This window comes from Cavia porcellus, unplaced genomic scaffold (genome assembly GCF_034190915.1).
Source record: "Cavia porcellus strain 051 isolate PalLab524CR breed Dunkin Hartley unplaced genomic scaffold, mCavPor4.1 scaffold_13, whole genome shotgun sequence".
In the NCBI taxonomy this organism is placed as follows: domain Eukaryota; kingdom Metazoa; phylum Chordata; class Mammalia; order Rodentia; family Caviidae; genus Cavia; species Cavia porcellus.
Genome location: NW_026947496.1, coordinates 28,594,768 through 28,608,981, shown reverse-complemented (window position 1 = coordinate 28,608,981; position 14,214 = coordinate 28,594,768). Strand labels below are relative to the sequence as shown.

Here is a 14,214-nt window from a genome sequence, read left to right as displayed (position 1 = left end):
AGGCAACAATAGGCGTATCAGTAAATTCAACTAAAATCTTAATTTTTTAAATCTCAGTCTCAATATCATTGCTCACCACAATTTTAGGCCTGCACTATAAGCGAACGAGATCTCTGGGGAAAGTTACTTCTACTTTTTCCTGTCATTCTCTCTAAAGGGAGAAATCTAAACATGCTCCACAATGGCTACAAGCAACAGGTAAGAGGAAAGATGGAAACCAGTATCTTAACCTAGAGAGCTACAAAGGGCTGAAATGTGGAACACAAACCACACCCCCATCAGAAGGCCACGCTGTGTCACAGTGGAGCCAAAATCTGGCTTAAGACAGGTGTGGTACTCACCAGTTTATGGTGGCAGTGTGAGAGTGCATCCAGGATCTCGTCCACAATCCGATCAGACAGAAAGGAGGCCACTGTCAGCTTCACTTCACTGTGTGGAAATCAAGGACAGAGTGGTGTTGGAATTTGGGCAGAAAAGTCACCCACCCTGGATGCTATGCTGATAGAGTCAATCATGAACCTGCTTCTTTGAAAATGGAATAACAGACTGTGATCAGGGCTAAATATTCCCAAAACTAAGCCTTTAACACTACCATAAACACCTAGGTAATAGATTCTCTACCAATTTCAATCTGCCTCTGTAGTTTCAAAACTCAAGACTTACTGGTAGAAATGAAAATCATCTGGATAAAGATAAACTTAATGGGAAACATCTATATACCATATGGCAAGGCACCATTCACCCACTGACAGAAATGGAAACAACCCTGGGCTGGAAGAGATTAAGAAAGTCTAGTCTGCTAACTCTTGGTTTAATATGCACGTCCCCCACCCTTTTAGAAAACTTTATACCAATCACATGGTTCTATGTATTACACTGCTTCTGCTTTCGCTTACCACCTTTTTATTTTTTCTCAATACTAGGGACTGAACCCAGGGCCTTTGCACTGAGCTGCACCTCCAAACTTTTATTTATTATTTTGATACAGGTTCTTGCTAAGTATCTAAATTGTCCAGTCTGGGCTCAAACTTACAATTGTCCTGTCTCAGGCCTCCTAAGGTGTTGGAATTACAGGTATTCACCATTATGCATCTTGTGGTGAAAAGTTGTAAATGTGTTGTGGCCTGATGTTTTCTGAACAGAAGTTACTAAAATGTTCATTCTTGGTTCCTTATGGTTGATCTCCCTTTAAAAGCACCCAGGTAACAGAAAGTAGTTCGCAATTTTTACTAAGGGACTCGGTCACTACGGTTTCTATCAGATGGCTGATATTTTAGTTAGCATTTTAGCAATGTGGTTTTTGCAAGAATTCAGCTGCCATGTGTGTTTGTAGGCTGAACAACACTATTTTACTACACAGATGTCCTAAATGCAAAATGTACCTAAAGGTTAACGCGCTAGAGACACAAAGCCATATTCTGATACTGTCTCATAAGTTCACTTTGCTTTTGAAGTCAACAATTTTTATACTTTTACAGCAGGCAAAGGAGTTATCAAAATAAAATTATTTAATCCTAAAACTAAGTTTGAAAATATTATTTGTGTAACAGGAAACTTTTTTTCCTAATCTAAAGACAAATTTTTGCATTGAGGTATCTCTGCCCAGGGAAATTTCTGATGGTAAGACGGAACAGAGGCGCCAGTTCTTTGATGCTTATACTAAAAATGTGCCTGGACTAATAAAATGATAAAAGGAGGTTTTTACAATTCCTATTTATGCAACAAGGACTCATTAGTTCTCTGGCTTACCTAGTACTTCATAATGGTCCAGAAATGTGCATGGGTAAGGTTCACCTGGGTCTCATTTTAAAAACAGATTAGTGAGTCTCATTCCACCTTTCCAGAGGTCCCTGGGAAGTTTGCCTCTGATTTTTCACAGGAATGGCTGGGGATTACTCTCTTCCATATCATTCTCAGCTCAGCAGTTTGATCTCACTGACCCTCCCTCTTTTTTCAAGGTAGAAAGGAATGGTCTATGTCAAAACACAGCATCGAAAGAAAGAAACTTTAAAATGTAGTTATTTTGAATGTCTCAGGACTGTTTTATTATTTTGCTATTAGGTGGTATGCTTCCTTTTGGATTGAGCTTTCAGTATGCAAAATTGTCCCAGGAACTGGGTCAGTTCTCCCTGGGTGTGTTCAGGTTCCTATGAGTACAAGTGTACATACATACACTCATGCATCAGTCCTGTAATCCCATCATGCTCAGGTTGGTGCATTATAAAAAGTCAACCAGGACATCAGTGGATATAAAATTGACTAACTGATCTGAAGAGTTCTATTCTAATGGGAAACTTTCAGAATTTGTCCATTTTTAAAATAACTATGTGACACAATCTGATACTCTAATAGAGAAATCAGAGAGCATCATCTGCTGGTGACTGAATCCACTATAATGAAGAAAGAGTGATTAATACATTGTTTATGCCTAATATTTAAAGGATTTAATGTTTTAAGTGTATTTTGTTTTAAATATATCCTAATGTCTATTTTCAATGAAAAAATGCAAACATCCTTTATAAGTGCTGCAGTTAATTCATAAAATAACTAATACGGGGTATCTTATACATTCTTTGAAAATCTTTTTAATTTCTCAAGTCTTTGCAGCTGCCTTACAGTTCAGCTGAGCAAGTTCTTGGTGCTTAATTAAAACTACAGACAACAAACTATAAGAGCTGCATGTTAGGCTTGAGACTGTACAGTTATTACAGAATTTCTAAATCCTGAAGGCGCTGTAACATAGTTTTAAGGCTGTCATTCTTCAATCTCACCCTCAATATGTCACCCTTCGATAAAAGCAATGACTTTATTTTTTGGTTTATTCTATTTGGTGTCTCCTGTTTCTTGTAGGTTGCCGTTTACCTCCATCATTGTGTATTAGCACCATTTCCAGCTCTCCACACAGAAGCTATTTTTGCTACATCCAAATAGTTTTATCAATATTCAGAAATAGTTAAAAGAAATTAAAACTGTTCTTAAAGTTTCACTTATCTGATTTCTCAATTAAGAAACAGAATGAGAATTAGCTGAGTGATCATGGAATACTTGTAATCACCAAGAGTTTCTATGTTAAAATGCAGGAAAATATGTCAATGATCACAGCTTTTAAATGTTTAAGTCTTGGCATATTTTTCAAACAGCTGCCTATATAAACACCAGAAAGACATCAATAGCACACACACACACAGTATCACAGGTCCACTAAAAAAACCCAGAAGGAAAATATGGTAGTCACAGAGGATCTCTGTGCCTGTTATAGGTTTTGCATTTGCTCATAATAGCATCGTGACAGACAGAAAACCAGCCTCAGTATTTAAACTAGAGATTTAGAAAGAAGATAAGCCTTAGAAGTAGAAACTAGGATAATGAACATGTTTCCTTCGCTTAAATATAAAACCTTAAAAGACAGCTGATAATGCTATGCTTAGATACACATAGACATACATGTGGCCCACCTTCTGGAAATGTATAAAACCTACATGCTCATGTACAGTTACATTTATATGCAGCCTCTGCCTAGTAGATATGCCTGAGCATGTTATATATGGATAAAGCCAACAATAACACTCTTTAGAGCTGCTTCAACACACTCATAGATATTGTAGATCCATGGTTTATTAACTTTACAAACCCACCTGATTTTGTTAAGGATATCAACTCCAGACTGCTCCAGCAGGACATTTTTTACAAAGGTACGTGGAATGGAAATCTTTTCAGTGCTGGCATGAATCAAGTCTTGTCGAATGTGGGCTTTTTTCATCACATTGGGACAAAGGTTCTCAGCAGCATCGACCATGGATTCAAGCAGCGCCTGCAACACAGCACGGAGGAGAGAAAGATGAAGACACTGCAGGGGAGATGTTACCATAAAACTGTGAGGCAGAAATGTGAGACACTGGGTGGCAAGCTTGGGCGCCACCGAAGATCCAAAGCTGCCCAGGGTGAGCTGGGACGCTGCATGACTGTGGTCTCAGGTAACCACTTTAAATCAGACACTGGCACCTGCAGCATGAGAGTGCGACAGCCTAACAAAGCCATGAATGAGCAGATTAAAAAATACAAGTATCAAGCCTTTATATACTAACTTTCCACATCAGATTGCTCTTCCTTGTACTAAAAAATAAACTTACGGATAGTAACTCCAGACCTAGCAAGAGAAAGACCTAAAAAAAATCAGATTTGAATGCCTGTGACATTTTTCAGATGACAGAAACCCCAAATTAGCGCAAATCATTCAACGGCTCTCTCAAAACAGCAGCAGCTGATAAATCAAAGAAACTACCGCCAGTTTTCCTTCTTTAGAGAAAAGCTTGGGCTGGGAATTTAGCTCAGTGGTACAGGCAACTGCTTGGGCAAGTGTGAGGTGGTGAATTCGATCCCCAGAACCAAAAAATAAAAAAAATAAAAATAAAAGCTTTAGAGTTAGGTAAAACAATAATTATAACAACAATAAACAACATGCATAATAGATGAAGAAATTTACAGAGCACTTAATAAACAACATTAATAGCAATAATCACAATATATTTATATAGCACTTTAGAGTAAAAGTACGAAAAACACTTCTACACTTCTCATCCCTCCAATATATGTGAAGACAAGCAGAGCAGCATTTCACGTGATCACCATTTTACAGCCAAAGAATGGGGGAAAGGGAAGTTAAACAATGTGCTTGAGATGCACTATGGAGCTGGAAATTGTGGACGGGCATCACAGTGCCAGCCTAAATCTGAACTCCAGCTGAGTGGTAGTGGGCAAAGTTACTGATTTCAGCATTTTACTTTCCTTGTCTACAAAAATGGCAGTAAAAAAATAAAAAGTTCTTGCTTCATAGGATTACTGAGGAGTAAATATGACAAATGTAAAATGTCTAACGCACAGTTACTCATAGATAACGGCCAGACCACCAGCCCAGCACTCCTGAGAAACAGGACCTTGGGCACCAGTACCATTTAATTCTGTCTTGTTCACCAGCCTACAAGTTACTTTTGTGACAGTCCCCCTGCATAAGGGTGGTAATTCAGCCAGCATGAACTCCAGAGAGAAAGAGCAGAGGCCTGGTCTGCCATGAAACGGCTGTGGAATGAGCCAGGGGGACAGAAAATAATCTCCGCTGTTCTGATTCTCCCCTTCAAAATCACCAGTGTCCAAGATCTCTTTTCCCTCTACCATCAATGACTGCACACCTTGGGCCCTATCAAAAGGAATTTTAGTCAACCTGATGCATCTAATTCAAATGTTTCACAGTTGGCTCCCTACAACTGCTTTACGCATGCACCAACACTACGATGCAGCACTCTATACAAAGTACATTCATCCACGGACTCTTTTAACCCACATAATAACTCTAAGTCAAGGTAGATTTGAACATCTCCATTTTACAGATGGGAAATCTGGAGCTCAGAACAAATAAATGACCCTAGTTTCTGGAATCAGAGAGATGGGAACTCGGGTCTTTCTGCTTCCTATGCCGGCACTGTCCTCTCACACCCTGCCTAAGACCTCGAAGTGCGTCCCTTTCCTCTCTGCTTCATTACCTATATTTTTCCTGATGTCCTCAGGTAACTGCACCTAAGATTACCAGGGCAGACTTAGTAGTGGCAGAGCCTGGACACATGATCACAGAACACAATTATAATGAACCCCCTAGCCTAGGCATGATGGCACACACGTGTAATCCCAGCACTGGGGAGGCTGAGGCAAGAAATATCCATAAGTTCGAGGCCAACATGGGCTAAATAAGCAAGTTCAAGGCCAGCCTAAACTACACAGTGGTACACTGTCTCAAAACACACACACACACTCTCTCTCTCTCTCTCTCTCTCTCTCTCTCTCTGAAGCCCCTGACCAGTCTTCATGCCCAGCCTCTAACCCAATGCTCCCAGGTACTCAGGCCCTCCACACACTAGATTTGTTAACACTCCCCTGCCTGTAGCTTCCCATTACTGCCACATCCCAGTGAGTCTACAGTACTGCAAGGTGTTCAGTTTCTCTTCATCTCCCCTTGCTAGATACTGTGCCAACCAATGTTGGTCTAGAAATGCAAAACAGCAGCTTTAAATCCCACCCTTATGGTAGAGGTACTTACTTCTAGTATTGCATTTGGTTTTAGACACAAATAACATTGTTAAATAGAGTCAATGTTTCACTTACCTACATCTGGCATTTGCTCTGCTCATCATTCTCTTGGAGCACAGACCTCCTTTCTTAGATAACTTTTCTCTATCCCAGAGTATACACTCACAGTAATTTTGAGTGTTGCTCAATAATAGCCAGCTGTCTCTGTTCTTGTTTTTATGAAAATGTCATCCATCCTCCTTCACTAATACCAAGTCCACTGGCTTTGAATTCTAAGTAGACATTTCCTGTTCTCTCAGAAGTTTGAAGACGTGATTTCACTGTCTTCTGGCTTTCACCAACAGTTGAGAGCTGAGTGGCCGGTCTTCGTATGAGATATTCTTATGTAATAAAAAACCTCCCTTGTCCTTTGACTACCTCTTTGATTTCATATTCTTCCATGTTCATGATGCTGACTCTAGAGGTGGTTTGTTTTTGAACTGCTGCACTTCCAGAATTGGAAAAGGCTGGATTACCACTAGGGCCTTAAATTCTTACCTATCAACTCTTTCGATTCCTTTTTCTTTTGTTCTGGGACTCTGAAGTAGACTTTTGTGAAACTTTCTCACTCTCTCACTCTGCCAGTGGTACTGAACTTTCTTTACATGGTCATTAATCTCTCTTTTCCTGCCCTCACGTGCTTTTCAGTGAACAGACACTGAATTTGAACTGTGATAATCTAATTTTGCACATATGAGGGATGATCAAAATGTTAATTTCATTTTGCACATTTGAGGGGTGATCAAAATGAAATCCAATATTAATAAATGTTTATTACAGTAAAAGGCACACTGCCATTAACCTTTCCCACGCTTCACTTGTCCCACACTTGTCCCATCATTGTTGTCACTTTCAGGAGCAATTATGGAAGTCTTTTCTAAGTGCCTTTTAGATGTGATTAAAAAAAAATATACAGTGAATGTTGCTACTGAGTGCCATCCAGTGAAAGGGGAGGCTTGCAAAAACATGAGGGTATGTTTTAATGCACCTCATTTACCAGGTTTGGCATCGTGAGACTTCTGACTCTATCCCAAAGTCAAAATAACCACAAAAAGTAAATATTTTGAATCTGTTCAGCAGATCTAAACAGCCACAACAGTGCAACTCAAGACGCTCAAGAAACAAGGCTGCCAAAAAAGCTTCAGAAAGCGGCAAGAATAAGCATTTGAAAGGAGGGAGAATTTTGAGGAGGAGTAATGGCAATGTGTCTTTTAATGTAATAAATTTCTAAACAACTAATTCACTGTGTTATACCTCATATGTCCCTAATGACAATCCTAAGAGTGTCATTTCTTAACTCTAACAATAACTAACTATTATAATAACTATAAAAATAACTAATGACACTTAGGAAATCTGTGCATTATTTGTAAAATAAATTGGTTTAATAGCTACAGGTGGCAGCTATATTCAGTGTTACATCTATCCAATGACTGGCAAATATACTAATGTGTTTTGGAACTGTTCTTCCTTTATTTGGAAAGCACGATATATAGAAAAAAGAACACTTAGGACTCTTCTGGCCAAATGAGTGAAGACTTGCCCCAATACCATTGAAACCCTTCAGAGCTCATATCCTAAGGAAACCTGAAATTTACCATTGAAGCACTCTGGGAAATCAGGAATCTCCCAGGCCAAACAAACACGTTACTTTAAATCCAGAAGGGAAAAAGGAAAGTTTCCTTATGTTGCAATAGTCAAACTCTACGTATTCATTTGCTGTCACTCTAAGAATAAATATCAGGATCAAAAGAGAGAGAGAACAAGAGAAGAGTTGTCATTTTCAAATACTGAAAAATAGGCCAGTTCACAGAAAATACTGCCTCTTTCAAAGAAAAATTTCTCCAAAATTAAAACTTTCTTCTCCAAACAGTCAGCTAAGAAGGCTGGTGTACCTGGCCATTTCTCTAGTTTCTGAAACAATCATTTTAAAAAACAGCTCAAAGAGTTATCCTCATTCAATATTCAAACATCCAACCCTAGTCATGACACAAGATGATCAAACACTGAAGTTAGAAGGAACCCATCCTCACTCTGAGGCATAAGGAAACCTGATCCCGAAACTCGCTTAAAGCACACGGCTAGACAGAAAAAAAAATCCCAGATCCAAATCTAGGCCTCCAGGTTTACTTCTTTCCATCAGCTATAATAAAAATTTTTAAAACACAAAATATTTTACAAAATAATCCATCTATCTTAGTTTTTAGCAGTATGTTATTTTTTAGAAAAATCAAGAAAATAGAAAAAAGGGACTCTTTAACAAGGAAAATTTGACAATAGTAGTGAAATAACTAATGGCCAATATAGTTTATTAAGAAATAGAACACTGATTGTATTAAAAATTCATTTTGCTTTTGTAATTTTAAGAAAGCCATAGAGTACTATTTAACTGCAAAGAAGGAGAAAGATCAGTGATTTGCAGGAAAATGGAGCTGGTCATCTATGATATGGTTTCTCTTATATAAGAATCCCAAATAATTTAAAAAGAAAAATAAAAGATACATGCTGTGAAACAGGGAGATAGACTACGTGGAGATGGGAAGAATATTCCAGGGATGGTAGAAAATAGGAGGGAGGAAAGGGAAAGGAAAAAGGATCCACAATCAATAGGTCTATGTACTCATCCCCACAGGAATGTACTTATTATATATTGCAAACATATACAAATAAAGATGAATAAGCAAAATGCACTGCAACATTATACTATAAATTGGGACATATTTTATAAACACTGAAAGGCTATTTGTTGCATAAACTGGAAGAGAATAGAAAAGATATAAACTGACTATAGCCAATGGAGAGTATCGAGAACTGTGTAACCAGTTAAAAGAAAATTAAACAGTAACATTACATTAAGATGCATGGATTGAGGAATTGCTATGATTCATGACAGATGTTCCCAAGAGGAAAGGAACTGAAAACTGAAAAGGACTGAGAATAACAACAAGCAAATAGAGAAGGGAGGGACAGGTCAGCTGGGGGCCAGGACCTGAGAGGAAGTGAGAGGTGAGAAAATTATGCTATGGTCCTTGCAGATAAGCAAGTGAGTGACAAACTGAGAACTCTGGTGACATTTAACAGAGTCAGAAAAGTTAACACACACCATAAAGATGCTAGGAATGCCTATTTTTAAAAATAGGTGGTTCTAAATATATTTGTCTCTAGTCTTTACAAATTCAAATGCCTCTTACTTTGACTCCTTGCCTTCTAGGTTCTCTCAAGAACTAGGAAGACTCAGTTTCACCCATGCTGTGCAGTAAGGAAACAGACATCAAGGGCACAGGGTACTGTGTGGGTCAGGCTGACCGAATGACAATGGACAGTGGAAAGCCACTGAATGGAAACGCCCTGCTGCAATGTTTTATGCTGACTTAATCTCAGTCAACTCTCACCATGCAAGACATCATTACAAATATTTTTAAAGAAAATAGGCAATGGAGGTGAACAAGTAATTTGCAACACAAGAAATATTAGTAGGTAATTAAATTACTTGGTCTAATACTACATTATTACAGACATTTTTATAAACAAGAAAAACTCATTACATTAAAAAATATGTGTTATCTATTGTATTTAGTATTGCTGAGTATGTAGCAAAATGGTCAAATGCAACACTGGGCAGTATACAAACATATGAAAGAATCAAACCTATATATTCTTTAATAGAATTATCAAAATTTAGAAAATAAATTATGGTGATACATTCATACAACAGAATACCATGTGGCTACCAAAAAATGATAATGACTTATCACTATTAGAATTGCATTTATGTACAAGTGCTTGCCTGGCAAGCACAAGGTCATGAGTTTGATTCCCAATACAAAAAGAAAAAAAACTAAGAAAAAAAATTGCATTTACAACACTGCACCAAATATAAAACTAACCTATAAGTACTGTACAACCACATAAATGTAAAATTGTATGTAAAGACACACAATACATGAAAATTCACCAAATTAATAGTAGTAATGTAATCTCTGGGATTTCCGGTGATTTTTACATTATATATACTTGCTAAAACATTTCTGAAAGAAAAGTTTCACTTCTTATAGTCAGAAATAAAGTGACAATTGATTTTAAATATATAAAAAACTATCCACTATCTGTATTTAATCCTTCATGAAGGACACAAGTGCTATTCATAACAAACGGTCTGGCAGGACTTCTCATCAACCAACCTCCATCTTAGTTCATCGTGAATTCAAAATAATCACACATAAATAAAGGTGACACACAAGCATCTTGATATTATTAAAGGAAGACAGGGATGTAAACTTCTAAAATCCAAAATATTTTGTCAATCATTAACTTAAGTTGCAAAATGAGTAACTGGAATAGTGCGAAGTTATAACTGAGTTTTACATCAAATCCCTGAGGTATAGCAGTTGTGTTCTTGGAAGGAAACAGAGCCGATAATTATAGAAATTCAGACAAAGAGCTTTTAAGGCATCCTTGAAAGGCAGACGAGAAATAAGGAAAATGTTTTAAATGTGAAATTCCTTTGGTATACTTATGCTTTGAAATTACCTGAAGAAAACATAGGTCTTGGATTATACCACCTCACCACTAAAATATCACCCATTGTTTTTTAGCCTTTTTTTTTCAGTCTGTACACCTAGAACAGCTCTTTGCTATTCTGAGTGCCCTACAACTCCATTCTACATATTTTTCCTAGTCTTTCACCTGAAGGGTCTTTCAAAGACTGCTGTGAATTCACTGCCTAGTGTCAGACTCCAAACCGAGAAACTGTAAGCATAGGCTCTATCACCTTCCCACACTCGAAATCAAATACAGGCCAGCAATGTCCATGCAGGGCAGGGAGGAGAAACAAGAAGCCAGTTCACCCTTCCTGTGAGCCAGCAGCAGCCTTGTGTGGCTGGGAATAGAAACAAGAAGCCAGCAGCAGCCATACAGGGCCAGGAAGATAAACAAGAAGTCAGTTTGCCTTTCCCATGAGCTAGCTGGCACATGGGCTGATGGATAAGAAGAGCTCCCTACCCTCTGAAGCAACTGGCTGATTCAGAGAATCATAGGCCGAGTTGATAGCAACTGAGGTACAAAAACAACTTAATTTTTACATTGTTTGATTGACTTTGCAGGCTTAAAGCTGGTAGTCTGAGTATCGATTTAAAGGACAGCAATACGTAGTATAGCAACTCTGGGGGATTTCCTTTTGTTTTGTTTTTGAGATCCAATACTGTTTTCACTGAATAAAAGTTTATTCTCTTTTATTGTTTTGTTTTCTTCAGGGTTCTGTTTTGATTATTTTTATTGTGCTCTATTGTGCTTGAGATTATTATGTCTCATGATATGGGCAGCAATTTTAAAAATAACAAGAGGCATTAATTATGGTAAACATTGTTGATTTCCCATTAATCCTGCTTTGAAATCCTGTATTACTTTCAGTTTTGTTTTGACTGGTTTTATTCTGTCTTGTTTGGTTTTATTCTCTTTAAAATAAAATTTTTAAAAAATCAAATTCATTAACAAAAGATTGCTTTTTCCTTTCCTCAAGGTAGACATCTCTTGAGACCTCTAATGAGAAATCAACTGTATTAAAGACACTAAATATTTACCCTCAAAAATTAAATCAAATTTTACTTGAACTCATTTTATAAGAAGTTATTCTAAAACATAGAAACAAAGCTGGAATAAATAATATTCAATTTTTACTAATTGCACACTGACACAGAAAGTGCCTGTGCACACACATGCACATACACACACAGTGCCCTTTATAAAACACAGGTAGCTGTATCCTGAAGTGCTATTGTTTACAGTCCAATCAATAATTTTACTCTCCAAATAACAAAACCACCGACCTTCAGTTGTTCATCTACGACTCTTGTAACTTCCCCCGCCATTGATTCCAGGGTCTCCTGAATAGGACTTGATAACAAGCCACTGGCTCCTGCCCAACAGGCACCACCAACATGGTACAGATTTGGTAGCAGCTATAAAATAAAAAATAATTTTAATAATAAAACACTGTATTTTAAAAAATGAAAAAAATTATTCTATTGTTTTTCCACTGGGACTAACATTTCAGTAAGTACCACATCACTGCAGAGTTAATGAAAACGTGCAGAACTATTATTTGGGATAATCTATTCTTGGACAAAGACTCTTCATACAGACTGATAAACTAAGATCCACACTCTTTAGGGGCTTTATTTTTATCTAGTTCATTCCTATAAACCTGAGAAACCCTACATGGGATTAGGAGACCTCCACACTGACACTTTAGTCACTCAGCAGTATTGAAACCACATAGCAGTATACCACCGTGTGCCTTCGTGTTCTTATCTGAACCATAATAGCTGAGTTATTTTTACTCATACTTCGGTCACCAAAAATGTAGGCTTTGCCACATAAAGCAATTTTTCAATTCTTTGCAGATACCAACAGAGTACCTTATGGTTTATTTCATTTCTGAGACTCTGCCTGTCAATAGTGTCAGATCCTACAAGCTAAGGACTCAGTCTCATAAAAATCCCCCCAATTCAGATGCCAGTCCGAGGTCCCTTGTCACCACTGGCACTTCTAGACAATCAATATAAATGCCAGGAGTCCCTGAAGCCTACCCATCAGGTTCAAGAATTTACCACAGTGATTCACAGAATCCGAGAACGCACTTTACTTACTAGTGCTGATTTATTAAAAAGTGCATGATTCTCCAACTGGAAGCTAAGTATCACTCTTTGGAGGAGTTATCAAAGTTCCACCACTCAGGCATAGGTGAGCACATCATTGGCTACTGGGGCCTGAGCCCAAACTCCAGCCCTCTGCCTTTGCAGGAGGCCTGGGGAGGGGCTGGAAACCACAGGGCTCCCTGTATAGCTGCTTCCTCTAGAAGGCCAGGAAGAATCGTCTTTTAGGACCAACCCTAAAATGGTAAAAGCAGCTTGAGACTGATCTCAAAAGATGCTCCCAGAAAATTCCAAGGATATGAGCTGTGAGAACATAGGAACGAGGACTAAATATATATTTCTTACAGTATCACCAGAGTGCTTCATTAATCCTTAAGACGCCTCGTATTCATGATGGTAATGATGATATGATCACAGTACCAGGATCAGGACCAGATCCCAGGACCTGATTCTTGGTTAGGACCTTCCTATGAAGTCATAATTTGAGGATCAAATTCTAATGTGAGAGAAGTTTCCCTTTGGAAGGTGTGGGGGAAGTTAGAATAACTTTAAACGAGTTACTACTCATTGAAACTGAAACAGCTGTTCAGGACCAAATTTTTCCATTTTTAAGTCTTGCTGGCTCTCTGCTTTGTATTCCATATTTTTAAAAACTTGATAACCAGCACAGGTATAGAAAGAAGAAAAAGATTAATTCAGGTCACCAGGTAACCTGTTGGTAATCTTAGGTAGAGAGGTAAAGAATGTTGCAATTAATTTCTAAAATGTAAAAGACTTTTTCAAGCACAAGACTCATGCAAAGGTTGATGTGAAACTCACCGTTTTAGAGTTCTTTGCATCACGCATGAGCCGTTCTGCTGATTTTAAATCTTCCTGGATAGCATCTCCCCCACAATTTCGCAAAGAGTTGAGATGATCTTGTACTTTCACACATATTCTATCAATCATCTGTTCCAAAACAGAAAAGCATCCAAGGCAGTTCAGGTGATATTCAGATAGAAGAAACACTGAGCAAAGAATGATAAAAATTTCAGAAAACCAAATGCAAGAGGCTGAACACTTCTTCATGGAGTATTAGAGAATACACTTAGAACCAATTAACTTAAGTATTCATGCAAGAAACTTCTGGCAACATTAACTCCAGAGGAAAAGATTTAAAGCATTTTTGTCCTTTGCCTATCTTAAAACGCACAGTATAAAGAGCAAATGTGAGCCCTTCTTAATGATTCGAAACTTAGCTGCTAGCTACTTGGGGATATTTTGCTACACAGTAAGTCTCCTTCAATAACTTTCATTGTGCACTCTGTGAGTATGAGACACAGGGCCAGACATGAAATATGTATTAGGGAAACCACTGAGATGAGGACAAAATGATGCCAGTGGCCAATCAGTCTCAGTGCTGCAGAAGTCAAAACAACCTCTGCAAATGGACAGTTTTAAAATT

General features: G+C 37.9%; 1 protein-coding gene across 8 annotated transcripts in view; it reads right to left on the bottom strand.

The window, feature by feature from the left end:
• Nucleotides 1-14,214, bottom strand: part of Carmil1 (capping protein regulator and myosin 1 linker 1) — a 300,958-nt gene that overhangs the window by 57,349 nt on the left and 229,395 nt on the right. For all 8 annotated transcript variants that reach the window (XM_063259966.1, XM_063259967.1, XM_063259968.1 and 5 more), the window contains 4 exons: nucleotides 13,590-13,718; nucleotides 11,943-12,074; nucleotides 3,636-3,811; nucleotides 342-429 (listed from right to left, as the gene is read on the bottom strand). In XM_063259966.1, coding sequence (XP_063116036.1) covers nucleotides 342-429; nucleotides 3,636-3,811; nucleotides 11,943-12,074; nucleotides 13,590-13,718 — 525 coding nt within the window. The remainder of the gene's footprint in view (nucleotides 1-341; nucleotides 430-3,635; nucleotides 3,812-11,942; nucleotides 12,075-13,589; nucleotides 13,719-14,214) is intronic.